The 14,165-nt window shown below is 24.0% G+C and overlaps 6 protein-coding genes across 6 annotated transcripts; 4 read left to right on the top strand and 2 right to left on the bottom strand.

Annotated features, from left to right (window-relative positions):
* Window positions 1-761: 761 nt before the first annotated feature.
* PBANKA_1010200 (methionine aminopeptidase 2, putative) lies at window positions 762-2,477 on the top strand (the record flags this gene model as incomplete). The annotated part of the gene is made up of 1 exon (XM_034565180.1): window positions 762-2,477. One exon carries the CDS (start codon window positions 762-764, stop codon window positions 2,475-2,477), a length of 1,716 nt encoding a protein of 571 aa, XP_034421902.1.
* A 1,328-nt stretch (window positions 2,478-3,805) lies between these two features.
* On the bottom strand, window positions 3,806-4,294 carry PBANKA_1010100 (mitochondrial import inner membrane translocase subunit TIM17, putative; the record flags this gene model as incomplete). The annotated part of the gene is made up of 1 exon (XM_034565179.1): window positions 3,806-4,294. One exon carries the CDS (start codon window positions 4,292-4,294, stop codon window positions 3,806-3,808), a length of 489 nt encoding a protein of 162 aa, XP_034421901.1.
* Window positions 4,295-6,394: 2,100 nt separating this feature from the next.
* PBANKA_1010000 (mitochondrial acidic protein MAM33, putative) lies at window positions 6,395-7,153 on the top strand (the record flags this gene model as incomplete). Its single annotated transcript, XM_034565178.1, has 1 exon — window positions 6,395-7,153. One exon carries the CDS (start codon window positions 6,395-6,397, stop codon window positions 7,151-7,153), a length of 759 nt encoding a protein of 252 aa, XP_034421900.1.
* A 712-nt stretch (window positions 7,154-7,865) lies between these two features.
* PBANKA_1009900 (conserved Plasmodium protein, unknown function) lies at window positions 7,866-9,288 on the top strand (the record flags this gene model as incomplete). The annotated part of the gene is made up of 4 exons (XM_034565177.1): window positions 7,866-8,399; window positions 8,579-8,708; window positions 8,795-9,027; window positions 9,169-9,288. The coding sequence occupies 4 exons, from the start codon at window positions 7,866-7,868 to the stop codon at window positions 9,286-9,288; spliced, it is 1,017 nt and encodes a 338-aa protein (XP_034421899.1).
* Window positions 9,289-10,118: 830 nt separating this feature from the next.
* Window positions 10,119-11,420, top strand: PBANKA_1009800 (cytochrome c oxidase assembly protein COX15, putative; the record flags this gene model as incomplete). The annotated part of the gene is made up of 1 exon (XM_034565176.1): window positions 10,119-11,420. The coding sequence occupies one exon, from the start codon at window positions 10,119-10,121 to the stop codon at window positions 11,418-11,420; it is 1,302 nt and encodes a 433-aa protein (XP_034421898.1).
* Window positions 11,421-12,209: 789 nt separating this feature from the next.
* Window positions 12,210-13,256, bottom strand: PBANKA_1009700 (ribonuclease H2 subunit B, putative; the record flags this gene model as incomplete). Its single annotated transcript, XM_034565173.1, has 1 exon — window positions 12,210-13,256. One exon carries the CDS (start codon window positions 13,254-13,256, stop codon window positions 12,210-12,212), a length of 1,047 nt encoding a protein of 348 aa, XP_034421897.1.
* Window positions 13,257-14,165: the final 909 nt, after the last annotated feature.

Raw genomic sequence — 14,165 nt, 5'->3', positions numbered from 1 at the left:
AGAAAAATGTGGCATGTAGTTACATAATCATATACATGCGTATTTATATTATGACAATATAAACAAACATACAAGTATGCAAAATATATATATGCAACATTCAAAATACTCTTTTATTTAATAAAGTAATCAAAATTTGCATTTAAATCGTATGCAATTTTTTTCAACAAAATTAATTAAAAAAAAAATTTAAATATAATATAAAATGCATAATTTTCATATAATATTAAGTTAAAATATTTTAATTAAACATATATATATTTTTTAATTTTATTAATTTGTTCTTACAGAATAAAATTATGTATAGTATGTATGTAATAAAAGAAACAAGTATTGTTAATATTTTTGTAGGTGTATATTATGCGCTGTTTTTTAAATAAAATTAATACAAGGTGGGTATGCAAAAAAAAATCTGCATATATAATGTATCAATATATACCATAAATCCACATTTCATATACATATATTTATATATTATTTTTTTTATTATTTATTGTTATTCATATAAAATATAATTAAACAACAAATGAAAGAAGAAATTAATAAAATAGTAATTTTTCTCAATTATATGTATATTTATGGCGTGTAGAGTATTATTTTTTTATTTTAAAAGGCAGCGTCATTTAAAAAAAATAAAACAAAATAAGGTTACCACGAAAAAGGATATATCTATATAAAAAACATACGCCCATCAACCTATGTATTAATATAAATATATTTATATTTATTTATAGCTATATACACAAATAACACGATTTGAAATGAATAAAAGAGACGGTAAAAATAAGCACGGAAACCAGAAAGATAAAAGTGCCAAATTTGGAGGATCAAATATTTCCAATAAAGCCACAACAAATGAGAAAACTGTAAAAGAAAATGAAAAAAAACAAGATAATCTTATAGAAGAAATGAACATAGAAAATGAGTTGATTGGCAATGAAAAGAAAGATATTAATGATAGTGAAAAAAACGATTGTACAAAAAAAGAAAACAATGAAAATAAAACTCAAGATAACAAAAATAATGATGATACCAAAAAGAAAAACACCAAAAAAGGAAACAACAATAATGGGTGTAGTAAAAGCGGAAATGGAAATAATCAAGGCAATGAAAAGGGAGGAAAAAAAAGTAAGGGGAAAAAAAAGGGGGATAAATTGGATTCGATACTCGACGAATTTAAGAAAGAAATTGGAGAAATCAAAATAAAAAAATGTGAAGAAAAAAAAGAAGAAAAGACTGAAGAAATTAAGTACAAAATTGATTTTGATCTAGATGAAATAAAAAAAATAAAAAAAAGTATAATAATAAAAGAACATTTAGTAGAAGAACAAGATAATAAACATATACGATTATTAAAAAATTGGCCTCAAGTTGAAAATAGTATACAAACAAATCCAGCAACTATCCCTATTGAAATGGTTTACAAAAATAAAAATTACCCAGTTGGCGAAATATTAAATTATAACAATTATGTATTAAGTGGGCAATCTCTACAAGAAAAAAAAGAATTAGAAAAATTGAGCATTGATTATTATCAAGATTTAAGAAAAGCTGCTGAATGCCATAGGCAAGTTAGAAAATATATTCAAACATATATTAAACCTGGAAGAAAAATGATAGATATAGTACAAAAAACAGAACAAAAAACAAAAGAATTAATTTTATCGCATAAATTAAAATGCGGATGGGGATTTCCAACAGGCTGCTCATTAAATAATTGTGCAGCACATTATACTCCCAATTATGGTGATGAAACAGTTCTAAAAGAGGATGATGTATGTAAGTTAGATTTTGGAGTTCATGTAAATGGATATATAATTGATTGTGCATTTACAGTAGCATTTAATGATAAATATGATAATCTTATTAAAGCTACGCAAGATGGTACAAATACTGGTATTAAAGAAGCAGGTATAGACGCAAGAATGTGTGATATTGGTGAAGCTATACAAGAAGCTATAGAATCATATGAAATTGAATTAAATCAAAAAGTATATCCAATAAAACCTATATCAAATTTAAGAGGGCATTCAATATGTAAATATGTTATACATGGAGGCAAATGTGTGCCTATTGTTAAACAGCAAGAAAAACATGAAATTATGGAAGAAGGTGATTTATTTGCCATTGAAACATTTGCATCAACAGGAAAAGGTTTTGTAGTACATGACAATGATTGTTCACATTATATGAGAAATCGGGATGTGCAATATGCGTCTATAAGATTAAATTCAGCAAAAACATTATTAAAAGTTATAAATGACAAATTTGATACTTTACCATTTTGTAATAGATGGCTAGATGATTTAGGTCAAACCAGACATTTTATGGCATTAAAAACATTGATAGATTTAAATATTGTAGAACCATATCCCCCTCTTTGTGATATTAAAAATTCCTTTACCTCGCAAATGGAGCACACTATTTTATTGCGGCCCACTTGTAAGGAAGTTTTATCTCGTGGACCAGATTTCTAACTCTTTTCTATAAGAGAAGAAAAGTATGCCTTTATGTTTTTCAATAGGTAATAGTATTTGTTTGGAAGTATAATATTTATAGGCATCTTTCCAATTTATGATAATTATTTAGGGGTACCATCATTTTTCAAAAATATGTACAATACCGTGTTAAATATATTTCACCAATTATATTACATTTATAAGACAAACTCAGAAAAAATAATTTTAAAATGTTATATAAGTTTAAAGAATATATTTTTATCTCAATTTGAAATTAAACAAATAGCATACATAAAAATATCAGCTTAGTTTTTGTGATAACCTTGAAAGGAAACCACATGAGCATATTCCCAATATAATTTCAAATGTTTTGAGTGAATCATTTTTGTTACATTTCGAACTGTTATTAATCCGTTAATGTATACATGTATTCGCAGCTTTCACAGGGGTCTCGTTATTTAAGCCTTTGTATTTTAGACGAATATAACACATTTTAACATAAATATATAATAAACCCTTATAGTAATATATGCTGTATATATTCCATATCTTTGTTTATAATATTTAAAAACTTTGGTTTTTTTGGTTGTTTCTTTTTTTAATTATTTTTTAAACCAAATTGACAAACTGTTGTAGAATTATAATAAATTTTATTTTTTATCATTACTTTAATTAAATGCGTAAGTACCGTATCAATGTGCATCATTATGTTTATCGTTTAAAAAAGGTATCGAAAAAATATAGAATTTGCAAAATGGAAGATAAAAAATATTTCTATATTTATTATTCCATTTATTTGGAAATTTAGGTTATTTAAAAATTCGTATATTGAATTATATAACAAAAAAAGGGGGAAAATAAAGTTTACATATATATAGGTATATATACACATATAACGTATAAAAATATGCATCAATAATATATTACAAATAATTATAAATTTCAATTCAAAATAAAACAAAAATAATAAATATATATATGTATATGATACATGCATGTTTTTTTAATGATAAAAAATTAATGAATTAAAAGTGTAATACATGCATATATGAATACATTTATAGTTTTTGTATAGAAAAGAAAGAGCAATGCAAAAATTATTTTAACATTATACATTGCTACTGGACAATGAATACACACATGTGAAAAAAATGGTCCATGATTGAAACGTATGCGTATATACTCATATGTATATTATGAGCATTATTAATTAAAATTTATAGGAGGGGATATAAAAAAATGTATATTTATTAAAAAAAACTTAATTTGAAAAAAAATAAAATATAAATAAAATAGGATAAAACAAACTTCTTTACAAACTTATATTTAAAAATGGTAAATTATTATTATTTAGTTTTTTGAGCTGCCATTTTTTTTTCCATTTCCATCTGCTGTTGAAATTGCTGCCTAGGCGTTGGTGTGGTTTTACGTGTTAACACCATTGAAACAAATTCTATAATGGCTAATAAAACGCCTCCTACTACTGCATTTCTCGAAGAAGATCTCCATCCTCCTCTCATAGCTAAGACGCCACCAGTAAAAAATCCACTTCCAATAGCATTCCAATGATCTTCTTTCTTTCTTAAATATTGAAATGTACAATCAAAACAACTAAATGTTCCACCCCATACAGCAAAATTTCCACCTAATATAGGTGCCCTCATACGGCTACTATATAAAGCCCCACTTAACATATCTCCTTTAGGGCTATTTCTTGCGCCCTTTAAAAAATGCCATATATATCCTCCTATACAGCCCATGCCAAATGCCCCCCCCATGTCTTCTATTATTCTATCTGGACAAGGCTCCCTTGCTAAATCTCTTTCTTGTGTCATTTTTTATAACATGTCAATACAAAAACAATACTAATTAATTTGTTATATTTTATATTAGCAAAAAAATAAAATAATAATATATGTAATATAGTATATATTTAAAGCCCGGAAAATAAATAATAAAGGAATAAAACAATAAAATTGAATTATGAAATCCTTTATAACTTTATAAGGCTATGAGGTATATCTTGTTTGTTTATCAATCCCGTACTACAACCTTTTTTTTAATTCTGAAAATATAATCCTCCCTATATACATTAACCCCTTTTTTCTTGTGTTAATTTTTTCTTCCAAATAATAATTATATTTAGGTAAGAATAAATTGGTATACTAACAAAAATATATTCTACATATGTATGGAGAAAAAAGGGAAACCAAAAAAATAATGCTGTTTACACAATGTATAGCACATGCAATATATTGAAATACAAATATATAATCGCCTGATTTTCTGTTTGTTCACTTTATTAATTTATCACTGGTTCGAGCGTGTACACATGCGTATATATACACACAAATATATATGTATATATACATGCAATATAAATACCACAATTCATAAGTTAATTTTTGGATATCCAAAAATACATTTAGTTTATACACTTGTGCAATGTGATGGCATTACATATATGTATATGTGTATTATGTATATATACTCTTTCTTTGTTTTTCATTTTATCAAAATTAAATATCTTTTAAGCTTAAAGTATGTATATGTTTAATTTGCATACATTTAAAAAATGCATATGCATAAATATGTATGCAAGTATGTATATTTATGTATATGTTATGCGACATTTATTAAAATGTAGTTTACACAGTTTTATGTTTTATATTTACTTTTTATAAATCATAAATGTACAAACAATTTAATTATAAGTTCTTCATATAACATGAAATCACGTATATATTTGTTCATTTAGAGAACATTATAATAAATAAATGTATATATATAGCATCTCGATGAGTTACATTATTTATGCTATTATCCCTATTCGTTGTTTAAATATGTAAATGCAAACATGTGGATAATATTATATATAGATTATTTATTTATATATTTTTTTAATCATAATTTAACAATTTTAACTCATAAAAAAAACGCAAAAAATTAAAAGCATATTTTTTGTTTGCTAAAAAAACTTAAAAAGGGGGTATATAAAATTAATAATAATTTTTTACTTAATCGTTTTGTTTTTAAAGAATATTTTTTCGTGTTCTCATGTTTTAAAATTAAGGGAATATAAAATGTATTTCTAAATTAAATATATATTATACACCTTTGGTGTCAATATTATTTGTATATATAATGAATCCGTTTATATATATAATAAGGGCTATGATTGAGGGGCCTATATAAAATACTTTACGAAAAAAATTGCATTTCTTTTTATATAATATTATGTACATATGTATGGTCATGGAAAAAAATATAAGTATAATCATACCGGTTTAAAGGATCCCATATATAATATCTTATGCAAGGCTATATACAATAAGAATAATATATATGTAGAAAGCGTGGCTTCAAATAATTGCCAGTTTGCATAAAAGCCCCTTAAAGTGTTATTTTTTTATATATATAAGTTTTCATTACATATTTCCAATATATATATATATATATATATATATATATATAAATATATGTATATACGAAATGTGCTGATAATACGAGAATATACACGTGCTATATATAAATTAATACAATGGCAAAAAACGAGATGCAAAATCCTACATATAATAATATACTGCAAATAAAAATTAACATTCCATATAAAATGCTATTTATTTATAAATAATATATTATTTGAATTGGTGACAAAAAATAATATAATTAAATAATTAAATAAAATTTTCCTTAATTTAAAAGAAAAGCATAGCTCCCAAAAAATAACATCCATTTGGAGAACTATTGTTACACTTTTTTTCTTATATAAAAATTAATATATATAAAGCTTATATTTCTATATACACTGAATAAAATTTGAAAGAAATTTAAGTATTCTAACAACCACCATTTAATTATTAAAAACAATTGTTTTAATACATACGAATAGTGTAAATTTACTTAACACAAATTTATATTATTAAATTTTTAAAATGAATTTTCTACGTAGAAACACTGTGAGCTTATGTAAAAGCCATGCTTTAAATAAAACCCTGAACAATTCAGGAAATGTATTTGCAAAACTAAGTAAACGAAAATTTACAGATATTAATAGTATTACAAAGTGTAACCAAAGGGCTCAAACCAAATTTAACTTTGGTGATGGAAGAAAATACGCTTCAAGTGAAGCTCAGAAATTGTCAGAAGTTGTAAAATCAGAAGTTCAACATGAAAAATCAAATTATGAAGCACCCGAAAATATTAAGAAGTTTTTACAAAATTCAGGATGGAAATTTGAAGAGCAAGAAGGAGATGTAAATATGGTATTGACAAAAAATGTAGACGATATGAAAGTCATTATTGATTTTCAGCTTGTATCTCCATTTCAAGCGGAAGGTGAAAATGAAGCTCAAGCTGAAATGACTGATTTTTCAGTAACAGTTGAAAAACCTAATAAGCAAGGAGGTATAACTTTTTATTGTACTACTCTGCAAAATGACGAAAAATTTAGATATATGATAGGAAATGTCAAATATTATAAAAATGAAGAGGGAAAAAACTCTGTATCGTCATACAATGGCCCAGAATTTGAAGATTTGGATGACTCTTTACAAACATCACTTGATGAATGGCTAGCAAATTTAGGAGTCGACTCAGAATTGTGTGACTTTATTGATTCATGCAGCATTGATAAAGAACAAAGAGAATATATGGCATGGTTACAAAACATTTCAAATTTTATTGAATCCTAATTTATATTTTTTCCCATCTTCATTTTGTTGTTTTGAAGATTAAACTAAAGCATATTAATATTTATTTTTATAATAATTAATATATTTTTATGTAAATATTTCATTATATGTTAAATGCAAGGTGTATATATAAATGTGAATTAAAGATATATAAAAGGTTATTTTATAATAAAATACAACTGAGAATACATATTAGTAGTTGTGAAAACTTGTTTTTATAAAATTATTAATATGTATTAATTACTATTATTTTGATTAATGTAGTATTTGCATATATACACCCCATAATAAATGGGTAAAATTTTGTACATATAAGACTTGAAATATATAGCTGTTTTAAAATAATAAATAAAATATATAATTTTTTTTATGACAACGAAAGGTAAATAGTATATAAACTAGCGAAATTGTAGAACGATATATTTTTTTTTTGTAAAAAAAATATTTAAAAAAAAAAAATATATGTAGCTATTATATTTGGCTAGTATATATGATTCCCGTAATTATTTGTGTACGGTTTTCATTTTCCGTTACATATATATATACACACACGCATATATATATGCATTTAATATTTCTATATACAGGGGTATATTAAACTGCATTTTTTATTTTTATTTTAATAATGATATTGAGAATTTTAAACTTTATAAGAGAAATATAATTTTATGAATAATCGCTTTACTAAATATATTATTAACATTTTTTAAAAATGGAAAATATTAACAAAAAAGACGTTTTCGTAAACTTTTTTAAAATGTGTGATAAAAATAACATTGCTAATGTTATACAAAAGTATTGTGATGACGATCACGGTGTAGTTTTGAATAATCATCCCGCAAAAAATGAAGAAAAATTTGGATCAATTTATGATTATACAATTTCTTCTCAGTCAAAAAAATATGACACACCAAATGCTTTAAGCGTTTCAAGTGTATCAAATGTTTCAATTTCTACAACACCTTCAAAAAAGGTGACACACCAAAACAGTTCCCAAAGCATTGATGGTAGTATACGATCTATATGCTTTTATAAAAATACAAAATCAACCGAAAGTATGCAAACCGTTAATGATAAAATTGATGCTAAAGTGTGTAACCCTCAAAACAAAAATAAAGAGTCAATTAAAGAAGATGATGAAATTTCAAAAATAATTGATAGTATGTGTGAAATTATGGCCCCAGAAGGAAAAGGAAAATTTTTAAAATTTATAGGAGGGAATTATGTCTATGTTTTACTGGAAAATGTTAAGAATCTACACGTATATATAATTATTTATATTATATTTGCTACGAATATATGATCACATCGCATTTTATAATGAAATGATGAGTGGCTTTATGGAAATAAATTTGCACATTTAGTTTTATCACATGTTTAAATACATGTTTGTCGAAATATATGTAAATTTTATATCTTTTTTAGGGTACATATAATTGCTATCCAATTGAAATGCTTAAGTTAAATCGTGGATATTTAAAGACAAATGCAATGTACACCGCCCGCTTTGACTGCAAGGATATTGCTTTAAACCATACAAGAAATATTTTAAAACGTAAATCACATTTTGTTTACATTAATAAACTACATTTTTTGCTAATTAAATTGTATAATGCATATATATATTTATTTTATTTTTAGAAAAAGGCGATCCCATGAATAAACAAGATAATGCTTTAAATAGAAGAATAACTAATGATGAATTTCTTGATTTTTCTAACAAAATGAACTACATAAAAGATTACATAGTAAAACATGATACAAATAATGAGAGCATACCAATAAAGGATTATTTGATTAACGAAGTTGTGGATAACTCATATCAAAAATATGGAGAAAACAATAATTCGTATCTTCTGGGGCATCATAATCTGGTACAACAACGAATGAATATGTGTGCATATCATTTATATAGTTCATAAATATATGAATAATTAATAGGTTTTATAAAGAAATCATGAAATATCAATAGACAAAATTATTATCATAACTTCTATGTATTTATTTATTATCAGGTTAAAGAGAATGTTAAAGTCAAATCATTGAACAATCAATACAAAATCGAAGGGCACAATTCGTATATTCCGGTTGATTGTAAAATTGAATATCCTGAAAAATGCAGTCTTTATTGTTGAACAAAATGAAATATATAAATTATATATGCAATTTTAATTTCTTTATTTTTATTAATTATTTGTTTAGTAAACTTTAGTAAATTATTAACAAACTTTGTATTTATAATGTAGTTTAATTTGTTTATATAGTATCTATTGATTGTTTTGTTTATAATTTTATTAATTTTGTATTCTTAAACTTGTTTTATGAAATACATTTTCATTTTTTGTGGGCCTCTTATTTTGCACAATTTAATTTTATAGTATTTTTAGAAAAAATATTCACATTTCTTTAAATATATTGAAAAAAAACAAAAGAGATAAATATAGAAAGATTGAATTATAAAAACTAATAGGATATCATTTTTTTTTGTTCATTTCCCCCCTTTTTCCACAATTTAACTCATAAATAACACATATCGTGATTTCATGGAAAAATAAAAAGGTAAAAATAGAAAAATATTGATGTTGAGAACATAATAATAATATAGCTAATTAAAAGAATAACTCAATTAATAATGCTAAAAATATGAATGTTCATACATTTTTTAAATCACCGTCGTTTTTTGTATAAGTTAATATTTTTATGCTTATTCTGCTATTTTCTTTACCAAATTGCGATTCACTCTGTTATACAGCTCTATTTACCAAACTGTAATGTTTTTATCGAAAAATTATTATATGTGTGGCATCATACTCCCAATTCAAACAACTACTTTTGTATATATATATATATATTATATGTGTGTGTGTGATGAATATATGCTTGTGCACCTCTCTCTCTTTAATACAGGTATATACCCTTTTTTAACACAATTATTTTTAGGAAAAATTGAATAAAATAAGGAAGTATGCATTTAAATAAAGTTTTTGGAAAATATAGTTACATTGGAAAAGTTGCCAATAACAGATTTAATGGCAAAGCACAATTACAGCATAAAAGAGTTTTCAACACGTTTAATAAATTATCTAATAAAGATGAAGCATGCATTTTAAAGAAAGTAGAAAAATATGGAAACTATGTAAAAGAGGGCTACGAATTCAAAGTAGGGATTTGGTTAAACACATGCAGTTTGTTAGTATTAGGAATGATAAGTTTAGGAGGATATACACGATTAACTGAAAGCGGTTTGTCGATAACTGATTGGAAAGTTAATGGGGTAAAATATCCACAAAATGATGAAGAATGGATAAATGAATTTGAAAAATATAAACTAACGCCAGAATATAAAGAAGTACACTATAATATGTCTTTAGAAGAATATAAAAAAATATTTTTTAATGAATGGTTACACAGAACAGTTGGTCGTGGAATAGGCCTATATTTTATTAGTGGTGTTACATATTTTTTATGTAAAAATAGTTTAAAAAAAAATATGCTTAAAAAATTGTCTTTTATATTTGGGCTGGGAGCATTTCAAGGCTTTGTAGGATGGTGGATGGTTAAAAGCGGCTTTAAAAAACCAGAAACAAAAAATAAAACCCCAAGAGTTTCACCATATAGATTAGTTTTTCATCTTTTTTGTGCCACAGGAACATATAGTTATCTTTTTCTTAACTCTTTAAAATTAATTGAAATAGGAAAATTAAGAAAAACATTTTTAAATAGTTCATCGACAAATTGGAACAATTTTTTATTAAATGAATTGAAAAAAGAATTTTATGAAAAGAAGCATATTACTAAAGGTATGAAAATTGGGCTGTTTTCATTCGCATTTTTAGTTCTGTCAAATATTATGTATGGCGGTTTTGTAGCTGGTAATGATGCTGGCTATGCTTATAATACATGGCCCCAAATGATAGATAAATATATACCCGATGAAGTAAAAAAATTTTATACAAATAATATAACACAATATAAACAATTATTTGAAAGCACTGCTATTGTGCAATTTAATCATAGAATGTTGAGTTATTTAATTGTTTTAAATAGTTTTCTACTATATTTTTATTCAAAAACAATGCCATTGACAAAAAAAACAAAAAAACACTTTATGGTTTTGCCATTTATTACGACAACACAGATGATCACAGGTATATCCGTTTTAGTACACCACGTACCGATACCACTGGCATTAGTGCACCAATTTGGAGGATTTGCTGTTCTGACAACTATTTTACATTTATTAAAGAAGTCCTGTTTCAAGCTTTAAATAGTTGACACTCCTTTCTTTCAAGTATATATACTCAAACATTAACATCGAAGCGTTAAAAATATATGCGTTTGCCAATTTGTAAACATATATTTTTTTATACAAAATAATGGGTATATGGTTATAATAAGTTAAATATATTTCGTGAATTTTCTTTATCACAAAATTTGAATTTTCATTCAGTTTATCATACGAAATATCCTATATGTTGTACATATTTCCTCATGCACATACATATATTAATATATACGTATATATATTGAGAGAGATGTGATTATTATTGTTTAATTGTATATAGTAGCCCATATTGTTACAGTTTTATTTTTATCTCATTAGTTTTTGTTTTGTTTTTTATTCACTATTCATTATGTATTTTAATTTTTTTAATTGTATATATAAATTTAGTTATGTTAAAAAATTTGAATATTCAAGATTATTAACAACATGAGAATCAAAAAGGCATTAATTCAATTATGCATTATTCATAATTAAATGATTTTAAAAAAAAAAATATAACTTAAAAAGTTTGAGTTTATTGATTTCTCTATCATATATGCATACATAGCTATAGGCAAATTACAGGCTATTTACGTATATATTTCCTTTCACTAATATTAATAATTGATATATAAAAAAACATCGAAAGAACATATAAGTACTCTTGTTCAATCTGCAATATTTTTTTTTTTAAAAAGAATATTAAATTTTTTATATAAACACATACACATTAAACATGCGCGTGAAGGCAAATATCAGGCCATTGTTATTCCTTCATACTTGTAACAAATTTTATTTAATTTTTTTTTTTTTAAAAAATGAGTCAATCATTAATTGATTTCTTGGAGTTTGCAATGTATGCTTTTTACCTTTTGTAAATGTTTCACTTTGTTGAATTTTTATTTTTTTATTTTCTTCTTTAATTTTATTTAAGTTATCGGATATATCTTGAGGTATAAGTTTCTCACTTAATGATGTATACATAAATCCTTTCATAATTAACCAAATAAACGTTTTTAAATTATTCCCGTTAAATTTATAATATGCATTATTATATTCTATAAAATAGCTATCTATGTGTTTTATATATTCTTTATATTTGTCTATTTCATTGATATTTCCTTCATTAGTTATTTTTAATATTTGCTCATTTTTAAGAGATGTTTGATATTTTTCTAGTAATTCTTTATCTATATTTTGAGCATAATCAGGGAAAACGATTTTATTTTCTACTATATAATTATATAACATAATACATTTAAAATTATAAAAATTTTTAACTTTTTGGGTATTTGGTTTAAAAAATAACTTCCCATTTTCATATAATTCATCACATATTATTTTTAGTCTATCTTTTATTTTATTTATATTTTTATTAAAAATATATAATGTATTTTTAATAACTTGATTTGTTTTTTGAGGATCGTCAATGTTACAACCCAATACATTATCTAGTAAGTCTTCTAATGTTATATAGGTATTGTTTGAATAGTTCTTATATATTATAGATATAAAAATAAAAATAACATCAATAGGATAACAGAAAAAACTGTATTCATTTTCTATAGAATAATTATTAATAAATATAGATATATGACTTTTATTTATTTTATCACGTTCATGTTTAATTGCGTCAATTTGGGGATTATAATAATTTCTTTCCAGTAAATATAATTCGTTACTTTCCTCGTTATAGTGGTATAATACGACTTTAGAGGGTTCTGATATGCTTGGTAGTTTTATAAAAGAGTAATTTCTTATTATATTTTTGCGTGTATCCCCATTTTTATGGGTATATGGCGCAAATATATGAAACAAAAACGCATTTTCGTTATCCATCTTCTAAAAAAAATCGTAAATGATATGAGCCAAAATATAAATAATTCTCTTTCCTTGGTATATTGCCTATTACCTTATTTTACTACCCTATTTCTATATAATATATTTTTTGTGTGTATTATTAAATAAACTGAAACCAATTCAGTTTTATCTTTCAGAGTGAGAGGATTAGCTATTTCTTATTTCCACGTTTCGTATGCGTATTATACCACATGACTTCACATATATTATTTATTTTTCTGTTATTTTATTTTTTTATAAGTTCATTTATCACCAGAATGTCATATTCATGCGTATAAAAATCTATATAATCCCGCGTATTTGCTCATAATAAATAATCCATATTATGGCAATTTCTCAAATTGCTCAAATCAAACGGTTTAAAATGAAGCTTGAAAAATGTTTTACTTTTTGCGCATTAAATATATCACATTTAACGAAGTTAATAAATTAAATAAAATTTATTCCTTACAAAATAAATGATAAAATAATATTTAAAATTAGCGGAAAATACGACGTGAAGTAATATTTAAAAGACATTATAATGCATCCGACATAATACTCAATATTTTCTCCATCCTTGTGAGTTACGTATATTATTATATTATGAAAAATGTACATACAAGATTGATTAATTAATTAAATATACATTATACGAATATTCTTTCATTTTAATTAAAAAAAAATTGTTAAAATTGCTAATATATATTTGTACAAAAAATATATTATATGTGTAAGTGTACTACATTTACTAGGCCCATTTTTAATCCAAGTCTCTTAAAGTACAATGCTTAAATTTTTGTATATATCATAACGAGCAAAATGCCATAATAGTCTTATAAATAAAGATATACCAAATATATATGCCATTATATAAATTAATAAAAATACAGAGCTAAATTTTTTGTT

The sequence above is a fragment of the Plasmodium berghei genome (genome assembly GCF_900002375.2).
Source record: "Plasmodium berghei ANKA genome assembly, chromosome: 10".
Lineage (NCBI taxonomy): Eukaryota > Apicomplexa > Aconoidasida > Haemosporida > Plasmodiidae > Plasmodium > Plasmodium berghei.
Note: the sequence above shows the minus strand (reverse complement) of the source record. Positions and strands in the feature narration are given on the sequence as shown.